General features: G+C 42.8%; 1 protein-coding gene and 1 long non-coding RNA gene across 3 annotated transcripts in view; one reads left to right on the top strand and one right to left on the bottom strand.

Moving 5' to 3' along the window:
- Nucleotides 1–200: 200 nt before the first annotated feature.
- Nucleotides 201–7,478, top strand: LOC144502899 (uncharacterized). Its single transcript, XR_013499398.1, has 2 exons — nucleotides 201–362; nucleotides 2,378–7,478. It is a non-coding gene; the product is annotated as an uncharacterized LOC144502899 (long non-coding RNA).
- Nucleotides 7,479–13,078: 5,600 nt separating this feature from the next.
- The window catches only part of ankrd13a (ankyrin repeat domain 13A), a 38,652-nt gene continuing 29,499 nt past the window's right edge, over nucleotides 13,079–22,231 (bottom strand). For both annotated transcript variants that reach the window (XM_078227307.1, XM_078227306.1), the window contains exons 11-15: nucleotides 20,252–20,409; nucleotides 19,225–19,338; nucleotides 18,297–18,460; nucleotides 16,206–16,273; nucleotides 13,079–14,454 (exon numbers count right to left, since the gene is read on the bottom strand). In XM_078227307.1, coding sequence (XP_078083433.1) covers nucleotides 14,265–14,454; nucleotides 16,206–16,273; nucleotides 18,297–18,460; nucleotides 19,225–19,338; nucleotides 20,252–20,409 — 694 coding nt within the window. In that variant the 3' untranslated portion in view covers nucleotides 13,079–14,264. The remainder of the gene's footprint in view (nucleotides 14,455–16,205; nucleotides 16,274–18,296; nucleotides 18,461–19,224; nucleotides 19,339–20,251; nucleotides 20,410–22,231) is intronic.

The raw sequence follows: 22,231 nt of genomic DNA, 5'->3' as shown, positions 1-22,231 counted from the left end.
ACAGTATTGGTGGTATTACAATTTTCATTTTACAATCTTTTAAATGTTTTAAAGCAAAAAAAACCAACAAAACCTTCTTTTGTACCTGGCTGCTGCTCCACAGCCTCTCTGATACAATGAATGGGACATTGCCTTCCAGGACAAGGTGTCAATGATGTCATCGCGTGATGCGTGGCTCGGTCACGTGCGCTGCCATCGGTGTGCGCGCGCAGACAGGTCGGGCGCTAGGACCCGGCTGCTGCGCAGGATGGGTCCGTTCTTTCTCGGCCTGATGGCCGCTCTATTCACGCTCATCCTGAGCCAGAATCAGTCGCCACCCTCTCGGGATCGGCCCTTCAGTATCCTGAGGCATCAAAACCTCGGTAAGGATCGCTGGCGGATAAAACCGGGGCTGACTGCTGCCGGTTCGGGCCGAGACGGAGCTCGGCGGCCATGGCGCCCGCTTTCCCCGCTCGCCCGCCGGTGGTCCGTCGACCAGTGTGTCGGCGAAACACTGACCCTTTAAGAGCGGGGTTAAAGGAAAGGGAAGCCCGCGCCAGGTGTGCTCTGTGGCTTAGTGGGCAGCGCACTCGCCTCTGAGTAAGAAGGTTGTGGGTTCGAGACCCTCCATATATACCAGCACAGAAGTGAAGCAGTGCTGCACTGTCAGAGATTTGAATTGATTTATTATTGTCACATGTACTGGAATACAGTGAAAAATATTGTTTCTTGCGCGCTATACAGGCAAAACACACCATTCATAAAATACACAGGGGAGAAGGAAAAGGAGAGGGTGCAGAATATAGGGTGGAATTTTCCAGTCCTGCCCGCCACGGGAATAGTTGCGGGGACACAGACCATGCAAAGGTCTGTTGACCTCGGGTGGGATTTCCTGGTCTCGGGGTGAGCGGGGCCGGAATATCCCACCCATAGTGTTGCAGTTGAGGTGCTGTCTTCTAAGATCTTAAAATCCAGGCCACCAGCTGTTCTCCCAGGTGAGCTCCCATGGCACTCTTCTGAAGTAAGAGTTTTAACAACACCAGATTACTTTTACTGTGTTTACCCCAGTCTTTCTTACTGTGTTTACCCCAGTCCAACGCTGGCATCTCCACATCATGACTCTTCTGAAGAACAGCCCAGTGTGCTTTCCAATATTTATCTCTCAAACAACATCATTAGAAAACCAAGTAATTTATTGCCACATTGCAGTTTGCGACACCTTGTTATATGCAACTTGGAGGCTGCATTTTCTGCATTCCAACAGTAGATAGACTTCAAAAGTAAAAGTAAAGTACCGCGGACGCTGGAAATAAAAACAAAAAATGTTGCATAAACTCAGCAGGTCTGGGCAACATTGATGGAGAAACAGAATTAACGTTTCGAGTCCAGAACAGTTATGGGTCATATGGACTCAAAAACATTGGCTGGAATTTTACTGGAATTGGAGCGGGTGAGGGGCAGACCATGGGAGGGTCCATTGACCTTGGGCAGGATTTTCCGGTTTCGGGACCAGCGAAGCTGTAAAATCCCGCCCATTAACTCTGCTTCTCTCTCTCCACCGATGCTGTCGGACCTGCTGAGTTATCCAGCATTTTCTGTTTATATTTCAAAAGTATGTGTGGACTGAGTTGATCAACCACAGATTTGATGTACCTGATAATGTCTTATACATGTGGAACTGCACCTCAGCAGAATACAGCTTCAGGAGAAGAAAAGCAATATCATTTTGTTGCTACCTGCTGAATGAAGAGAGGCTAGTGTTTGAATAATATTTGATACAAAGCACCTTTTGCTGCTGCCCTGTCCTTTCCTTTTGAGCATGTGGTAGAATGAATGACAACTGCACCTCTTAACTGTCATTAGACAGGTTTCAAACAACCAGATTGGAGAACTTAATATTCCTCACCTTAACAAGAAACTACAAAGAGTTGTGAATGAAGCCCAGACCATCACTCAAACCAGCCTTCCATCCATTAACACTGTCCACACTTCCTGCTCCCTCAGAAAAGCAGCCAGCATAATCAAGGACCCCACGCACCCCGGACATACTCTCTTCCACCTTCTTCCGTCCACGAAAAGATACAAAAATCTGAGATCACATATCAACCGACTCAAGAACAGCTTCTTCCCTGCTGCCATCAGACTTTTGAATGGACCTACCTCACATTAAGTTGATCTTTCTCTACACCCTAGCAGTGACTATAACACGACATTCTGCACTCTCTCCTTTCCTTCTCTAAGAACAGTATGCTTTGTCTGTATAGCGCACAAGAACCAATACTTTTCACTGTAAATACATGTGACAATAATAAATCAAATCAAATAGCAAACACACAATTCAACAAATGTTTTAAAAATGACTTTACTGGTTAATTTACTGTTTTTTTTCCCCATGCAGCTCTGAGTGTCAGTGTCCTGAGCATTCTGCTACTTATCATGATTTTAATGATGATCTGCGTGTACAAACCCATCCGTCGGCGGTGAAGGAGTCACAGATTCATCGTGGAATGGCCGCTGAATAGAGAATTTTGTTTTTAATATCTAGAAGGATCAAACTTGCATCCCTGTTGGCGAATCAACGACTTGTGCGGCACATCACTTTGGTGCTGTATGAATTCTGACACCTTTGTTTGCTGACTGTGAAGAATTGGAACATTTTTTAATGAGCCAGCTGCTCTCTCACACAAGATGTGGTTGTGAGTTAATATTTGATCTGGTTACAAACGAATGCGGCCACTGGTCAAGCAATCTGCAGGAATACCTGTGAAATTAAACTTTTAAAGAACTACACTTGGGCGGGAGGGAAGGAGATATGCGTACACACTACTTTTTAATGTTTACAAAATAGTCATACACACTGGGAACTGAGATGTAATGAATATTGTACTATTGCCATAAGCTGTCGGATACTTTGTGATTGCAAATAGGCTGTGGAGTGCTCTTCTAACCCACCCCTGTACCTGATGCTGTAATCTCTGGCTGAGAAGGATAGTTAGGTGAGCAACTCCTAGTACTTCTAGTGGTCTCTCGGAGGTGGGTTATTGATTTGAGATGGATCGCAAAAAGCACATAGCCTCTGCATTGCATCTTCTCCAGAAAACTGCATCTAAGATCTGGGAGTCATCCTGTGCTTAAAAGAGGTCAAGAACCCCACACTTACCATGTGGGCAATGAACCATCTTCAGTTATTTATCTTCTTTCCACTTGGGAATACATTTATGGACCTGGGACGCAGCTTTGTTTGCAATTAAGTAATTTACCTTGGCTAATCTGAGTGATATATAACATTATTGTCTAGACTTACTGCACTATATAATTTACTACTGGTACCACTACACTGATAATCACCAATCTCATTCCAGCCTTCCAAAAAACACTCTTTGAGAGATAAAGAAAGGGATACAAACTGAACATTGTTACTGTAAAATAAATACACACTACGTTTTGAAGGATTCCTTGCTTGAGATTTCACAGCAGGGCAATTGCTGAGAGTTTTGTTTTGATCTTAAGTTTGGACTTCTGTAATTCAAGATAAAGTGATGACTTTTTAAAAATTGATTGATAAAATATTGATAAATCTTGTTAAATTCCATTATGATTGACTGTCTAGGTAAATAAACTAAACAATTGGATTCACAAGATTCTAAAAGCAAAAAGCTGCAGCTGCTGGAAATCTGGAAACAAATATAGAAAATGCTAGAACACTCAGCAGGTCAGGACCTCATCTGTGGAGAAACAGAATGAAATCAGTCCTAAGGAATGGTCTTTAGACCTGAAACTTATAATATTTTAGTCACTGACATACTTCTATTTCTTCAGAGATGTTGCCCAACCTGCTGAGCGTTTTTAAAAAAATACATTTTTGATCAGGTTAATCTTTCAAGGTGTGCTGGAAACCAATGTGGCAGTTAGTTAAATAATATCAAAACTTTTAATTTTTAAAAGAAAATTATAAATAGTCACTTGATAGTATGGAACTTGAGTTTTGCTGAAAAAAGAAACATGCTGCCAAAGCTTTTTGTCTTGCACTCATCAAGACAGAATCACAAGAATACCAAATCTCAAAGGGAACAACAATTTGTACTGCATGAAAAGAAGGCGCTGATTGGTTGGCAAGTGGACTTTGGTAGAGGCATTGCCATGGAGAATGCACCAGTGAACAGTTGACTGCCAAGCTTTTATTTAAATTCAAACCAGGCAAGTCGACTCTGATCATGGGGAATGAAGTAGGATGTCTCCCACACTTTTGTTTAGTTGAAAAAGGTGCAACGTATGGACATGTTCTATCAATCCAAACGAGAGCTTAGCAGTTAACTGTCCTCTGATGCATTCTCCATGATGACATCTTCCTCAACCAGATTCCACTTGCCAACCAATCAGCACCACCTTCTCATGCAGTATTAAACGTTGATCCTTTTGAGATTGGCATTCTTATGAATCTGTCCTGGTGAGTGTAAGATGAAAAACTTTCACAGCATGTTTTTCTTTCAACAAAATTGTAAATGTTAATCTTTCACAACTTGTCAACCATTATCCATAATGCTCAACATATTTTATCCTGTTGGTGTTGAATAATCCGTGTTGAAATATTTGAATAATTAATTTGTAACTGCAGCCACAGGGATTTAATTCCAGATCTGTTTTACATGTTGCACCATATGAAGGATACCTTGTACTCTTTTGACATTGCTCCTGTTCACTGATAACACTTTTGTTCAAGGAAATATCCTGGTTGGAAATGGGTCTCTGCAGAGCCAGATATAAGTGGATTAATTCCCCATAACTACAATGTACAATTTGAGACTTCTATTAATGTATTTTGACTTTTTTGGTTGTTTTTAATTAAGTCTTTTTATTGCTTATTTGTTTCTGCTCTTTTGTCAGTAGTCATGTTTTCTGATGTATTTTACATGTCATTATATGTTTGATTATAATGATTCCTCAGAACGTGGACCCTTGGAAGCAACTCAGGGAAGGTTCACTAGGCTGATTCCTGGGATGAAAGGGTTGTCTTACAAGAAAAGTTTGAACAGGTATACCCATATGCATTGGAGTTTAGAAGAATGAGAGGTGATCTTATGGAAATGTAAGATTCTGTAGAGGCTTGATAGGGTAGATGCTGAGAGGATTGGGGGATTCTAAAATTAGGGGGTATAGTTTCCCACTTACGTTGAAGATAAGGGGTTCCTTCTCTGAGAGTCATTGGTCTATGGGGTTCTCTTCCACAAAGAGCAGTAGAGGCTGGGTCATATTCAGGGCTGAGCTGGACAAATTTTTGATCTACCAGGGAGTCCAGAGTTATTGGGGGCAGGCAGCAAAGTGGAATAAAGGCCACAATCAGATCAGCCATGATGCTATTGAACAACAGAGCAGGCTTGATGGGACAAATGACCTACTGCTGCTCCTATTTTTGACCTTTCATTGAACCTTTCTTGTTTCCTGTTGCAAAGTCTTTAAAGCTTGAGAAACTCTGATCTATTTTTTGTACAGCACGCACCTTTTCAAGTTGTGATTTGTAGCTCGTGAGTTTGGTTTATACTTCTTCAAAGCTATCCGACAGAAAAGTATAGAAGAAACAAATTAAGTTACAGACCTGAATGCTATTTGCATTGTGCACCCTACCTGGACTTGCACTGCCCCATGTGCTAAGTACCTGTTGGCACACCTGAGTTTATAGAGATGTACTGTAATGTCTGCAGCATTAGTGGTACTAAAGCAAAGCATCTAATTTTATTTTGCACTGATTGTTAATGTAAACATAACACAAACTGGATTTTTTGAATAATTTTTGCACATTTGACAAGTTATTTATTTTTTTAATGAATTTTGAAATTTCTGTCATTAGTGTAACTGCAATGTCCTGGCACCCACAATGGTCTTTTTGAAAGACCAGTTGTATGTGTTTTTTATGTCTGTTACCTTTCTTTACCCTATTGTTGAGCGAGTTGTTTTCTCATGGTACTATAATTTCTTTTTAATATTGCTGTTCCAATTCCAGCGGAGTGTCACTTTACTAACCACCTGCATGGCTCTGCTGGGTAACTTCTCCACCTGGTTCTTTCTTTCTGAGCAGAAGTGGAGCAGGTGCATTCAGTGGAGGTTTACAATATCCATGAAAAATTGGATCTTTGCTACTGGTAAGGTTGGTCAGTATGTTGGGACTGTAAATTGCTGTTAAAGTACATTCTGTTCAAGTGTCAGGCTGCAGGGGCTCATTGTCCAAGGTGCTACCTTTTTGTTACTCAGTAATTTTAAACATAAATCCATCTTGTTCCAGTTTGGAGCCAGGAAAAGACGTCACACTCGAGCAATCTGTGGAATAAACAGTTATTATGAATCTGACTGATTTTGTACAGAAGGGAAGGACTTGAGTTTGAGTTACGATGATGAGTTAATTGACGGAATTTAGATTGGGGAAGATTGGATATCGAGGAAGTGCATTACTTGGATTAGGCTTGAAAATCATGAAAACTTACATATTGCAGAATAAGGAAGAAGGGATGAGAGGCACAATCTAGATATGAACAAAAAAGGGAGGAACCTGCCTAAATTAGGAGAGAAGGTTAGAGAAAAGGAGAACCATTTAAATGAGGGAGATGATAATTGGTTGGGCTGAAATGGAGCATAAGTAGTTTGCAATTTAATTCCTGTTTTTTGGCAGATAAGCATTCCCAAGTTCCAGAAAAGAGAACAATATTTGTTCAGACCATAGTTTTGTTTCATGTCGGGCTAACTATTACTGTGCATGTTGCTAAGGGACTGAAGGATCACATTCTTTATTCATTGCTGTCTGTTTCAATGGTAGTTTTTCTTTCTGTTTTCACCTAACATTCACACACTCGTACTTTCCAGTAGGATTTGCTGAATGTTCCCCCTTTCCTCCTCCATTATCCTATGGGCGATCAAGCCATATTAATGCTTCTAAAGCTGCCTTTGGTGTGGTCAACTAATTCACTACAGAATGGGGATTAAACTTTAGCTTAGTTGCTCTTTGGATAGTGACTTTTAAAATAACGGTTGGAAGTCTATTCCGTACGCTTTAGTCAACGTATCAGTTCTAAAAGTCTGGTCTGGAGGCTATGCAATTAAACAAGCTATTGTATTCCCTAGATTAAACAGTTGGTGCTTTTCAAAAGTCCTATGACTTTTCGGAGGGATTAAAATAATTTGTAGGATCTTCTGTGCCATTGAAAGGACAGTTATGATGCACAGTTACTGGTGCAATATTCTGTGTGTCATTGTGTTGGCACTGATTTGTGTATGTGGAAATTGGTGATTACTTTGTTTTATAAATGTACAACATTGATAACTTTGTAATTGTTTTTTTCTTTCAATGTTAACATTACTGTTGTTTTTATGCCTTGGTGTATTTTGTCGATCACTACTGAAGATTTTAAAATGGGGAACATCTTTGGGACTCCTCCCTTTTTATTAACTTCTGAATTTTGGGGAAAAAAATCAAGTCAATTCTGTGAATCAATAAACTTAATGTTTCCTAATCTTTGTAAAATATTGTGTGGTTTTCCATATTTGAAAACTAGCTTATTACAGTAAAACGCCTGACAACTCAAATGTGTTTTACCCACCCAAACGAATTGTAGAACTTCCTGCTGAATGCATTTATCAATTGTGCTTTTTTTAAAAAATGGGAACAGAAACTGAAGTTAAATTTCATTTGGGTTTGTTCCTCTTTTTCCCCTGGCTCATGTCACCACCAAATACATTCAGGTAAAATGTGGCCCAAGTCACACCTGGAGCACAAGTATTCCCCCCCCCCCATCCCCGTAACCCTATGTACTTAATCCCCTAATTCTCCTTGGGCCACTAAGGGGCAATTTAGCATGGCTAATCCATCCAACCTGCGCACCTTTGTACTGTGGGAGGAAACTGAAGCACCTGGAGGAAACCCATGCAGACACAGGGAGGACATGCAAATTCCACATAGGCATTCGCCCAAGGCTAGAATTCCAGTTCCCTGGTGCTTTGAGGCAGCAGTGCTAACCACTGTGCCACCATGCCGCCCCACTTCCACTTTGCTTAGCTTCTGAAGTGACCATCTTCCAAAATGCACATTCCTAAATCATTTGCAAATGAGTTATATGTCAACCTGGAAACATTTCTCACTTTAAAGTTTATTTATTAGTGTCACAAGTAGGCTTACATTAACACTGCAATGAAGTTACTGTGAAAATTCCCTAATCGCCACACTCCAGAGCCTGTTTGGGTACATGGACAGAGAATTCAGCACGGCCAATACACCTATCTAGCATGTCTTTTGGCTTGTGGAAGGAAAGTGGAGCACCCGGAGGAAACCCACGCAGACACGGGGAAAACATGCAAACTCTGCACAAACAGTGACCCAAGCCGGGAATCAAATCCAGGTCTCTGGTGCTGTGAGGCTGCAGTGCTAACCACTGTGTCACCATGCCAATTAAGGCCTATATTGGGCTGGAGTTTATTAGCATCAGCAGAAACAGACCAAAATAAACATGGTTCAGTCCTCGGTGTGATCATAGTAAAATCCGATCACTGTAGTTACTTGTGAACTTGCTGGTGTTTCAGCAGATTTGATGGATTGAATCATTGTGCCTGTCTTGGATATTTCTGGCTTTCAGAAACTCCTCCATCATGATGATTATAAACTTCACTGGCCTTCCTCATACTCGCACATTAATATTTTGCTGATTGACCTGAGAATTAACATTTCTCTATGTAATCTCCGAAGGAAGCCCAGGCATAGACTGCACTTTGGGTGGGGCATTTCAAAGTTAATTGCTAAGAATGGCATCACTGAGCAAGTGAAGTCCTGAAGAATACAGCTGTGAGGGTACCAACATGAGGAACTTGAGCTCATTCTCCTTCATTTCTGATACCTTTCCATAATAATAATGGCCGAGGTGACTGCTGTATAGTGCTTGTGGAAATAGCCTCATTCATGCAGGGTTGCACCACGACTGTAATTAGTTCAATAATCTACACTCCAAAACTGTCAGTCATAATCCAGCCCATGTTGGCTATCTGTAGAGGAATCCACTCAGTTCCATTCCCTGCTCAATCCCTGCAAGTTTATTTCTCTCAAGTCCCTATCCAATTTCCTTTTGCAATCATTCATCATCCCAGCTTCCACCATGCTTGGAGGTATGGTGTTCCAGATCATAATCACTCACTACATAGCAAACATTCTTCCTCACAATCACCTGTATCTTTTGCCCAAATTCATACCCCTTCTCCTAGTTCTTGTACCATTAATGGGAACAGATTTTCTTTGCCAACTTTCTCTAAACCTGTCATAATTCTGTACACCTCTATCAGCTTCCTCCTCAACCTCCTTTGCTCCAAGGAGACCCACCCCGGCTTCTCTAAACTAATCTTATAGCTGAATTCCCTCATCCGTAGAACTATTCTAATAAATCATCTCCAGGACCTTTACATCCTTCTTAAAGTGTAGTGATCACAACTGGATACAATACTTCAGTTACGGCCTAACCAGAGTTTTATAAAGGTTTAGCATAACTTCCCTGCTTTTCTACTGAATACCTAAATCTGTGAAGCCCGAGATCCCATGTGATTTGCTAACTACCATCTCAATATCTCCTGCCACCTTCAAAGATCTATGCACATGATTTTCCAGATCCCTGCACACTCTCTAGAACTGACAAAAATTGTTCTCCCTTACCCTTCTGCCAAAGTGCATCACCTCTCGCTTCTCCATTAAATTCCACCTGCCCATTCTGCTAGCCTATGTCCTCTCAGTCGATTGGTATCATCCTGTTTGCCACACCAAACTTGGCATCATCTACAAATTTTGATACTTTATTCTCTATCCCAATATTCTAGCCATTTATAAGTCTCAGCACTGACCCTTGAGGAACACCACTGTCTACCATTCTCCAATCTGAAAAGCAAGATGGGGCCAATGTTTCAAGCCAGGGTTAACCTTTTGGCAGAATTCCTCCCATTCAGCAGATCCTTTCACCCACCTCCAGCATTGTCCCTCCACCTGGACACCTCCCTCTGGCCTTTTACCTGCTCCTGATCTTTTCATTGTCACATTGACAGTGCTCATCGGCCATCTCAATTTCTCTGCTCCTCTCACCCATCTCCTTCTGATCTTGCTGCACTTCGCTCTCTCAGGTCCAACCCTGACTTTGTCATCAAACCCGCCGACAAGGGTGGTGTTGTTGTTGTAAAATAAGGTCTGACGAAGGGTCATCCAGACTCGAAACATTGGCTCTATTCTCTCCACAGTGATTTTCCAGCATTTTCTGTTCTTGTTTCAGATTCCAGCGTCCACAGATTTTGCTTTTATTTACCACAGATTGCTGTTTTCTTTAAGCTTTTTTAAAAAATGAAAGCAGACACTGACCCCCCCCCCCCCCGGGCCAGGATTGCATACCAACTTTTCAGAAAGTTCAAACGTCTGTTGGGCAATTGCCCTGCATTGAAAACCGTTCAATATTCCAATTTGAATCAGTCTTTGGATGATTCCGATTGTCCAACAGGAATAGTTACCCAGGAAAAGTCAGAAGAATTAAAACCACTTCTAACACCTTGGTAACTTTAGTACTGCCCACACAAAGTACCCCTCCCCATAGCCCACCTTCCCCCAACTACCCCTCCCACTGATCACCCACCCACTTACCTTATACACTTAACTTCTCTCTGACTTTTCAAAGTGTATGGACCTTTAAGCTTACTTGTTTTACAGCAGCTAGTGCTGTTTAAATAAAAAAGTGGATAGTCTTTCTTACCCTCAACTCTTTTGCACTTGGGAACCTGCTGCACTGCAATCTTCTCACCTGGCCCAAGTTGGAAGGTTGGGAGGCTGCATTTCAGTATCAGTAACTAGGAGCAGAGTGGCAATCCTATTATGATTGCCAGTCCATGGAGGTTATGGCCCATTTCTCACTTGAAGAATTCTCCTGACATGCATCATACATCTTTTTTGTTGTCTGATCATATTCTCTATCTTCCCTGTCGTCCAAGCATTGGTTCCTCTGCTTTTCCCTCTTGCGGAAATGTATCTAGCCTGTATCTGAAACATCTCTTCTGTAAAGATCACCTATTGCTCCATTACAGTTTTTCTTGTGAAATGTTTGGTTGCATTTTATCCTATTTTGATTACCTGCCATTAATTGAAGTTAGTCTTCTTCCAACTGGTAATCTCTCATCTATAGTGGCAGAATTGTCTTCCAGCACATTAAAGATGTGGTCTAGGTGATCCCTCACACTGATGGCCATCAAAGTAAGGAGACCAAAGAGGTGGATGAGGGTAAAGCAGTTGATGTGGTGTATATGGATTTCAGTAAAGCGTTTGATAAGGTTCCCCACGGTAAGTTATTGCAGAAAATATGGACGCATGGGATTGAGGGTGATTTAGCGGTTTGGATCAGAAATTGGCTAGCTGTGAGAAGACAGAGGGTGTTGGTTGATGGGAAATGTTCATCCTGGAGTTCAGTTACTAGTGGTGTACCGCAAGGATGTGTTTTGGGGCCACAGCTGTTTGTCATTTTTATAAATGACCTGGATGAGGGCGTAGAAGGATGGGTTAGTAAATTTGCGGATGACACTAAAGTCGGTGGAGTTGTGGACAGTGCGGAAGGATGTTGCAGGTTACAGAGGGACATAGATAAGCTGCAGAGCTGGGCTGAGAGGTGGCAAATGGAGTTTAATGCGGAAAAGTGTGGGGTAATTCACTTTGAAAGGAGTAACAGGAATACAGAGTACTGGGCTAATGGTAAGATACTTGGTAGTGTGGATGAGCAGAGAGATCTTGGGGTCCATGTGCATAGATCCCTGAAATTTGGCACCCAGGTTGATAGGGTTGTTAAGAAGGCGTACGGTGTGTTAGCTTTTATTGGTAGAGGGATTGAGTTTTGGAGCCGTGAGGTCATGTTGCAGCTGTACAAAACTCTGGTGCGGCCGCATTTGGAGTATTGCGTACAGTTCTGGTCGCCGTATTATAGGAAAGATGTGGAAGCATTGGAAAGGGTGCAGAGGAGATTTACCAGGATGTTGCCTGGTATGGTGGGGAGGTCTTATGAGGAAAGGCTGAGGGACTTGAGGCTGTTTTCGTTAGAGAGAAGAAGGTTAAGAGGTGACTTAATAGAGGCATACAAGATGATCAGAGGATTAGATAGGGTGGACAGTGAGAGCCTTTTTCCTCGGATGGTGATGGCTAGCACAAGGGGGCATAGCCTTAAATTGAGGGGTGATAGATATAGGACAGGTGTCAGAGGTAGGTTCTTTACTCAGAGAGTAGTAAGGGCGTGGAATGCCCTGCCTGCAACAGTAGTGGACTCGCCAACATTAAGGGCATTTAAATGGTCATTGGATAAACATATGGATGATATTGGAATAGTGTAGGTTAGATGGGCTTTAGATTGGTTTCACAGGTCGGCGCAACATCGAGGGCCGAAGGGCCTGTACTGCGCTGTAATGTTCTATGTTCTAACTCTGGTTCAATGTAGAGTCAAGAATGGCATGCTCGGGCCAGCACCAAGAATACCTTAAAAGTGAGGTGGAGAGCAGGAACTCACTAATGTTACTTTACCAGTATCCTCACAACCCTGACTGTAAATAGGATCAAGAGCAGCAATGTCGTGGGGGCGTCTCCAAGTCACATGACATCCTACTTCAACACATATCAGCAATGCTTCAATGTCACTAGGTCAGAATCCTGGAATTTCCCATCTAAATTGACCCTAATGTCAGGGGGATTAGCAGGGTAAATGAGGGTTATGGGCCTGAGGGGGGATTGCAGTCGGTACAGACTCGATGGGCCAAATGGCCTCCTGAACTGTAGGGATTCTATGAACACCATTTTTGAAATACTAGCACCACAAGCACTGCAGTGATTCAAGGAGAATGCCCACCACCTCCAAGGAACTGGAGATGAAAAATAAAGTCTTGTAGATGTTCTGAGTTTTCCACTGATTGCCTTTGAGAATCAACGTATTTATGTGGAACTTTACCTCGAATAATCATAGAAATTTGAGTTGGATGGAGTCTCTGACCAGGCAGATTATGTAGTCATAAGAAGTAAGGTTTCGGAAAATAACCTTGCTTTTAGCTTAAAAAAGATGCATGGAAAGAAACTCACCAATGGCAATTTTTTTTACTAATATAATTATTACATAATTCAGAGAAAAAGGTAAAAGCACATTTCTGAAAACTACAGTGTACAGTTTCATTTCAAAGTATAAGTTAAACACTTTCCTGAATCTGTGATATATGAAATGATTAGGATAGGTTTTATTTTCCCCTTTCTTAAAATGGAGAAAAAAATAATTTCACACAGCCCCACAGTCAGAGCTATGTAGGAAGATAGGAGTGTGGGGCATTCGCTTCTGCAAAAACTAGAACCCGCAAGATCAAATGCTACATTCATCGGTTATAATCTGCAAACAAAGCTCAAGTGATTACTTGACATAATCTTCCCTGTTGGGTATTTCTGAGCCAGTTACAATATTGTGCTGGTACGGGTGCGAAAGACCCTTGAACTGATCCTGAGTTAGGTATTATTAGCTTCACCCGGCTGGAGCCTAGGGATGGAAAAATGCCAGGGTTCCTGCTCCTGATCACTTTCCAGCAATCACCGTTGGAAAGTGTGCATGTGCAAAGATTGCATAAGCATAGGATGAGACACAGCAATGGGAGTCTTCCCTTCCCCATGATCAAACAGTCTGCAATCGCTATCTTCTCAGGTAACTACTGATGGGCAATAATTGTGACTTTGTCTGCATCACCCCTGGTGTAGCTTCCAAGTTTAATGCAGCCTCTATGAAATTCAATACAAGTGAAAATGTTTACATCTGCAAATATCAATGGATATATTTTGTTGAGAGTTGTGTGTATTGTCTGCTTGCTGATTGGGAAGCTTATGTCAGTGCAGGAAGAATCCGGCTGTTTCCAAACACACACTGTCTCGTGCAGCACTTTCCAGTTAGGTCAAGACCATCGTACCAGAAGGCTCAATGCAATGCATTTCTACTGGGGGACCAAAACATAGATGATATTTTGGCTTCCAAGACAAACTTTGAATATTGAGTTTGAATGGGAAGCTAATTCCCACGGGAGCTGAATGTTATATTCCCATCAGCAAATTGGATCAGAGGAGAAAAGAACTGTCAACACAATCTGCTGGCCAGGTGTTGATTGTTCAGTCAGATGACAAACAAATGGAAAAAATATATATACTTTTTAAGAAAAAGCCAGGTTAATTTCACGGTTGTAACAGATTAATAAAGTGCTGTGCACCCGTTTCAGTTGGCCATTAGGAACCTTCATTTGTCTTGCAGAGAAAGCTCCAATATTCGATTTAGCATGGCCTCTTCTTCTCTCCGTTTTCCCTCTTGCTCCTCAAGCTCTTTGGCTGAGAGCTCCATGGCAATTTGCAACTGAGTGTTGTAGTTGGAGTATCCGTCTGTGGAGTGATGGTCACGGGAACCCGTTATTATGCTTTCATTGATCGCCCTAGAAAAGTTGAATCCACAGTTGGGTGATGGAACGTTTCAGGACCACTTCAATGGAACAATTCAATCAAAACAGCATTTATCCTGACTCTCTTGGTTAATGTACTAATCAGAAAGTTCCCAATTCCAATTCTCAATCTCTGTTGACTGAGCAGTGAAAGTTGATAATCTTCTGAACCTGATGATGATTTACATCTCTGTGTGCTGAGAAGTGGGGAGGGGGGGGGGGGGGGGCTATTGAGGTAGTGCATTGATGATCATCTTCCAAAATTCTATAGATTCTGGAACAGTACCTGCAGATTTGTAGGTATGAAAATGATCCCACTATTTAAGAAAGGAGGGAGAGAGAAAATGGAAGTACAGACAAGTTAGTCTGACATCAGTAGTTGGAAAAATGCTAGAATCTGTTCAACAGAATGTGGTGACTAGACATTTAGAAAATAATGGTGAGACTGGGCAGAATTAACATGGATTTATGAAGGGGAAATCAGGATTGGCAAGCATTTTGGAGTTTTGTTTTGAGGATGTGACTACCAGGAATAAGGGAGAACCAGAGGATGTGGAGTATTTTCAATAAGGTCTGACACAAGCAAAATTGGGGCTCATGGAATTAGAATGAGATCACATTTGGAGTACTGTGCACTGTATTGGTCTCCTTTTTTAAGGATGTAAATGTAGTTCAGAGAAGGTTTTCGAGACGAATACCAGGAACGGATGGGTTGTTTTATGAGGAAAGGTTGGAGAGGTTAGGTGCTGGAGTTTAAAAAGAGTAAGAAGTAATTTGATTAAAAGATACAAGATCCTGAGCGGTCTTGACACGATGCATGTGAGAGGATGTTTCCTCTTGTGGGAGAATCTAGAAATCAGGGTCACTGTTTAAAAATAAGGGGTCACCCACTTCAGACAGATGCAGAGAAATGTTTTTCTCTCACAGCATCACGAGTCTTTGGAACTCTTCCTCAAAGCAGAGTCTTTGAATATTTTAAGGCAGTGGCAGATAGATTCTTGATAACCAAGAGGGTGTAAGGCTATCAGGGGATAGGTGTGAATGTGGGATTAAGGTTACAATCAGAACAGCCACGATCTTATTGAATTGTGGATCGGGCTAGAGGGGCTGAGTGGCCTACTCCTGCTCCTAATGAATGTTGCTCGCATACTCCCAACTACCATACAATTCAACGTCAGCTTTATGTGCCTGTCACCCAAATCCAGTTGCTACAGTCACAGGCAGAGCCTCACACTAGCAGAGTATTTCTGGAGTTGGGGGAGGGAAATGAGGAGAAAGAAATGGAAAAAGTTATTACTCATCAGACACCATTGTAAAAGTAAATGTCCCCTCACTTCCTGGCCAATTCAAACAACTTGCATTTTATAGCACCTTTGACATGTTGAAAACCCCACAAAATGCTTCACATGAGCACTGCAAGACAAAATTTAACTCCGCACCACATAAGTAGATATTAGAATGTGAACCTGACTCCCTACTCTCAAGGATTGAGAGATAAAACATAGATGTACTAACAAAGATTAAAATATCTGGTTTAACAAAATAACATTCTGGGACTTCAATATGGAGGTAGTCATTTCCTTCCTCTCTCTGCAAATTTCTAATTTTTACCACGGGAAAGAGGAAAACCACCCAGCTCACTTTCTATTCTTTACTGATTTCAGTACCAACTAGGAATGGCGAAGGTGAGAAATACTTATCTCCCTAAAAGAGAGGATTTTTTTTTGAAAAGTAACATTCCTTACCTTGCACTATCTTGATCCGAGTTCTGCTCCAGCTGTAAATTCCTGTTTGATGGCATCTCGCATACACCCTAAAACAAGATCACCAAGTCTCACTTTTAATCGCTCTCAATTACAAAGTTATTTACGTTTATTTCATAGATTTTGTCAGAATTACAAGTATTGCAGAATGGACGACTTGTGACACATAATTTTAAAAACCTCATAATTGTAATGTTTCTGCACTTAAAATTGAGATCATGTGACTTGTTCTGCAGTCTGGGAAGAAAGTGCAGTATGTATACACCTGGACACAAGGCGGCAGCCTGGGTGGCACAGCGGTTAGCACTGCTGCCTCACAGCGCCAGGGACCTGGGTTCGATTCCCGGCTTGGATCATTGTCTGTGTGGAGTCTGCATGTTCTCCCTGTGTCTGCGTGGGTTTCCTCCGGGTGCTCTGGTTTCCTCCCACAATCCGAAAGATGTGCTGGTAAGATGCATTGGCCATGCTAAATTTTCCCTCAGTGTACCCAAACAGGCGCCAGAGTGTGGCAACTAGGGGATTTTCACAGTAATTTCATTGCAGTGTTAATGTAAGCCTACTTATGACTAAATAAATAAACTTAACAGTGGACAGACACAGAAGGGGTGATTCTCCCAGCCGCTGCGCTGCTCTAGCAGGGTCGGGAGACATCAGCGGAGGCCATTTAGAAGGTTCCCCGCTGGGCACTACGGGCTCCACAAGTCTCCGTGGCTACGTTTTTGGAGTAATCAGCTCCACGCCGGAAATCATATTTCAATCACAATTAGCATTAGCGTGCCAGGGACTGGACCCCCACCGCCAGGGACTGAAACCACCCCCCCACCAAGGAGTGGTTCCCTCCAGGGGGATTCACATCAGCTCCCCACTAACAGGGAACAGAGGCCAAGGAGGCCCACCCAGGAAGTCGTGGGTAAGGGGGGGGTGCTTTTGGGTAGTGACAAGCTGGCAGTGCCAGCCTGACCCTGGCACCCCGAGGGGCACCTTGGCACTGCCCACTGGGCAATGCCAAGGGGGTGGGGCCTATTGGGGAGCGATTGGTGAGTGAGTGGGGGGTCCCGCTGCCACTCTGCCAGAGGATCGCTGGGAGAGGGAGACGGAACTGCAGGGGGTGGGGCACATTGGGGCTTGCCCAGAGAAGTCCGAGAGGCCAGCGATTGGCGGGGGTGGGGGTGTGGGGTCACGGGACTGGCCGGTGATCAGGAGGCTGGCAATGTGGGGCCAGTGCACATCTGCAATCTCCACTCTGACAGATTGGCACGCTCAGCGCTATGCTGTCAGCCTCTCCTAGGCGATGTCCCCCGATTTTCAGAGTGAATCATGCTACGGCATTCTGCAGTGCTCAGAGTGTCAGATTCATTCTGAAAATCCCACTTACAAAATTGGCAGGAGTTACTCCAGTTTTTATACAAATTCGGCACTTGGAATTTTTTTGGGAGAATCGCCCCTAGAGTCTCCAAAGTCCCAGAAAGGTGTTGAGAATGTTGGGTTGTAAACGGTTATGCTTTAACCTGTTCATTTACTTACAAGACGAAATAGAGTTGGGCTTTCAAGGATAGCTAATCAGCATGTCTATCTGGATACAAGGCCCGTGTGATTTATGTTGCATGGAGGTAGACTTTGAAAGAAGAACAGTTTTGAAGATATCCCTGAAAACTCAGAAAATTAATTTGCCAGGATCCAGGAAAGGGAGAGCAGTTATAGGCAGCAAGATGCTTTGATTCACCACTCAGGAATGCAGGTAGGACCCTGCAGTCAGAATTCATAAGGAGTTAGACTGAAGCTGGAAGATAGCTAGAAGAATCATCTCTGGGGCAAAACCTTCATTGTGAAAGATGGTTCTAAGATTAAAAGTATGGTCTGGGTAAGATGCTCTGTTGGGGAGTCTGTGCAGACTCAATGGGCTGAATGGCCTCCTTCTGCTCTGTCGGGATTCTATTCCAAATCAATCATACTCGAGCAACAGAAACAGAAAAAAATGTTTTGGGGGCAGGGAGGGTGCGGTGGAAAAATGAAAGGTGGGGGGGCGAGAGAAAGGCAGTGTCCCATTACGTCTGGGCACAATTTCACACTCACTTCCCCACCATCAGGCCGAGAATCCAGCAGGCTCTGCTGGATTGCAAACTGGATCAGCTGGTCATTCTCATCTTCAACTCCAGGCACCGTGTTCCTGCCACTACCACGGACGTGGTAATTTTCCGGTATGGCAAAAATGGATGGATCGACTTTAAACGTAGAGTCTGGAAAGAGTGGAAAATTGTACGGATTAACTCCACAAGTTGTAAATTGGCACCTTGAGTGTTCGAGTAAACTTCGTATAGACAGCATTGCACATAGCTAAATACACAAGCAATGACAGCAGGTTAAGAATTTCAGACCAATGCAGGCAGAAGGGTCCAGAAAGGGGAAGTGAGAGGGGGTGCACAGAGGAAAGGGGAAGTAAGAGTGGGTGAGCAGGGGAAAGAGGAAGTGAGAGTGGGTGAGCAGGGGAAATGGGAAAAGAGAGAGAAAAAGGGGGGAGAGAGAAAGGGGAGGAAAGAAGGAAATAAAACAAATGGAAATTCAAAGGAGCAGTTCATGTGCAAGAAGGCAGCTCCCACTCTGCCTTGTCTGGAATTCCAGTGATGAACGTTTCCTCCCTAACAATTTTTTAAACAATTAAAATCTTGGAATCAGAGGAAGCTTCACATCGGAAATCTTGAGTGTTATTATTGACAATATACAATCAGAGAGTATAATCTTCCCATTAAGCAGGTAATTCTGTTTCAATGCTCTTTTTCAGATAAATATGGAACATCACAGGACTGTAACTGCATCAGGACATGTGCTTTGCATGAAATTAGTTTCCCATATCAGGTTAATGTTTGTGATGATCTTTAGGGGAAAAGATGGATATTTTTTATAATTCAAAGTAAAAAGAATTTCCAAATCACTTATAACATGTACATTACGAAGGAACTTTGAGCAGCATTGTTTAGCAAGGCAACGTACACAGTATACAAACCTTCATTAGGCTCTACTAAGTTGCTCTGTGATCCCTGATGGGCCTTGACAGTGCTGCAGGCATTTACATTTCCAAATGTAATTCGTGCGTTCAGTACATAGAAGAGTGGTATTTCTGGGGCAGATAAAATAGTACAATCTGAATAAACAGTTCAAGCAAAACTATCTTGGCAATGGATAACTAAAATGTCTCAGCCAAGGTAAAACTGTTGTACTGCCTTTTATAAGATGCAATATCACCAATACTAACTCAAACATGGCCCCGCAAACAACTGTAGAAACTTAGTGACTGACATATATCCAGAAAGAAAAAAAAAACAAACTTTCAGTGTCTTCCATACACAGGACATCCCAAAATGTTTATGGCCAACTGGTTACATGAATGAAGTGGAGTCGGTGTTGTAATGTAGGAATTGCAGCAGCCAATGTACACACAGGATCCCACAAATAACAATAAGTGAATGGGTTCTTTTTTTGGTTAGCTGTTGGGTTAAAGTTTGGCAGGACACTAGGAGAATTCTCTGTTCTTCATTGAACAGTGCATTGGGATCTTTTATGTCCAGCTGTGAGGGCAGACACGGCCACCGTTTAACATCTCATCTGAAAAATGGAACCTCTGACAGTGCAGCATTCCCTCCGTTCTCCATTAAAATGTCAATTCAGAATATGCGCTGGAATGGGGCTGGAGTGCATGACCTTCTGACTCGGAGATGAGTGTGCTACAGCAAGTTAAGGCCGACAGCCAGTTTACTTGTCCCCTCTCTTTTCCCCCAACAACCCTCCCATCCCTCCCCCAATACTTTCTTCTCCTTTACTGACGATGCTGACCCTTGGGTGAGATACAGCTCCACAGTTGCCAGGAGTTCCATTAGTCATCCAGGTGGGCAATGATTTAAGTCTGAGCATATACAGCAAGTGCTTGAAGAACATTTTGCCACAGAAGGCAAGACTGATACTCACCAGATGTCAACAGATAGGTACATTCCAATAGGGATTACTGGAGAGTGAGTAGTAATTTGAATCTTTACCTATTTTGACAGGAAATCCTGGTGGCAATTGCAATGTGATGAAATCCCTGAGTTTTGCAAAATGTAAGCTGCTCCTTGCCATGAGGTCAATGATTGGAATCACCTGCTCCACAAAGGACAGTGGGTAATCCTCACAGAGCCACAGTGTCGCTTTAAATCTGCTCAGACAGAGAGAGAAACAAAAAAACACTGAATAGTGTGAAAATCCCTGGATTTCACCTAAATGAATAGTCACATATTGCCATTAAAATGGGAAGAGGTAGGAGTGGAAATCACAAGAGTGCAACTGGACAAAGGTTAAAACCAAGCCAAAGAAAGATATTGGGAAGACTAAATAAAAAGTATATCTGAAGAGATGTGGGGGGAGAGGGAGAGGGGGAGGGGGGGTGGGGGTGGGGAAGAGAGAAAGGCAAAGAAATTGAGCGAAAGAATTCCAAATGCATGAGTTGCTGAAGGATTGCAGAGGTTTTGGAGAGATGAAGGAGATTACAGAGATGGGGGTAGGGTGGGTGGCAAGACAATGGTGGGCTTTGAAGACGTGGCTGAGAATTGTGAATTTGAGGTGTTGGCAGATCAGAGTCAATGTTGGTCACAAGGCAGAGCAAGTGATGGACGAAGACACTGCAGAAGTTTGGATGAGCTTAAGTTTATGTAAAACGCAAGTTGGGAAGTCAGCCAGGTGAGCATCAGAATGGTTGAATCTGGAGCCAACATAAACGTGAGTGAGGGTTTCAGCAGCGGGTGGGTTGAGCAGGAGCAAAGATGGATGATGTTATTGAGGTTGCTTTTATGATGGTTCCTCGGACAGCATCTTCCACACTCATGATCATTTAGAAGGACAAGGGCAGCAGATACATGGGAATGCCACCACCTAGAATTTTCCCTCCAACCCACTCACCTCACCATCCTGACTTGGAAATATATCACCGTTCCTTCACTGTCGCTGGGTCAAAATCCTGGAACTCTCTCCCTAATAGCACTTTGGCGTACCTGCACCACAGGGACTGTGGTGTGGCAGCTCACCACCAGCTTCTCAAAGGCAATCAGGGATGGGGAATGAATGCTGGCCTAGCCAGCAATGCCCACCTCCCTTGAATAAATAAAAAAAAAAGCTTTGAGAAGCCCAACACAACACAAAACAGGACTTCACCAATTCAACTGGAAATAATGGCAAGGAAGAGGAATAAAATTGGTCGTGAGGTAAGTAGTTCCCTAAAAGGAGAGAAGTGTTCCTAATCCCATTTAGCAAAAAAAAACTTCAATCTACAGTGTTCAGCAGCAGATGGGACTTGGGACAGGAACTGAACAGTGAATGAGAAAAGATTGGTTTTGTGAACTGGGGAAAAAGCAGAACAGAAGCAGCATCTCTGAACAATGTACATTCACAAATATAGTTCAAAGCTATGGCACGTTTTGAACATATCTGCAGTGTGCTCAGGCTATGGATTAAATCTGGGACTCACCTCGTCTTTATGGGGACCTAAGGGGCAACTAGACCTGCACAAATCTTCTACAGCGGTCTTGGCTGATCAGGAATTGCAAGCGCAGACATTCCTGAAAACGGGTTGACTTGAATTAAGAGAAAATAAAGGAAAAGTAAGAAGAAGGAAAGTCTGTGGAGAGGATGAAGGAAAGTCTGTGGAGAAAAAGAACACACCATGTGATAACAGTGAAACTGGTCAGCGACTTTCAAATCAGGGCCAGTAATTACTGTGTGCCTGATCTGGGTCTTAGACTAGTAAACTCCGAAAAATGCACAGAATAGACAGGTTTCAGTTCAAAACAGTCGCCTAAAGAGGCTTCACTAGGAAGAGTTTGGCAGAAGTTAGTGCTGTAGGGAATGTAAGGAAGTGGCCATAAGCCAATTTGTCCAAATGTTAGTTGAAGACGACAAGTTGACCTGTTCCCACATCATTTCTCTGGTCATATCTTATGTTTGCAAGTTACACTCCTTTCAAGTACCTGTCCATTCCTTCTCCA

The sequence above is a fragment of the Mustelus asterias genome, chromosome 13, assembly GCF_964213995.1.
Source record: "Mustelus asterias chromosome 13, sMusAst1.hap1.1, whole genome shotgun sequence".
Taxonomy (NCBI): domain Eukaryota; kingdom Metazoa; phylum Chordata; class Chondrichthyes; order Carcharhiniformes; family Triakidae; genus Mustelus; species Mustelus asterias.
This window is presented reverse-complemented; position numbering and strand designations above follow the sequence as displayed.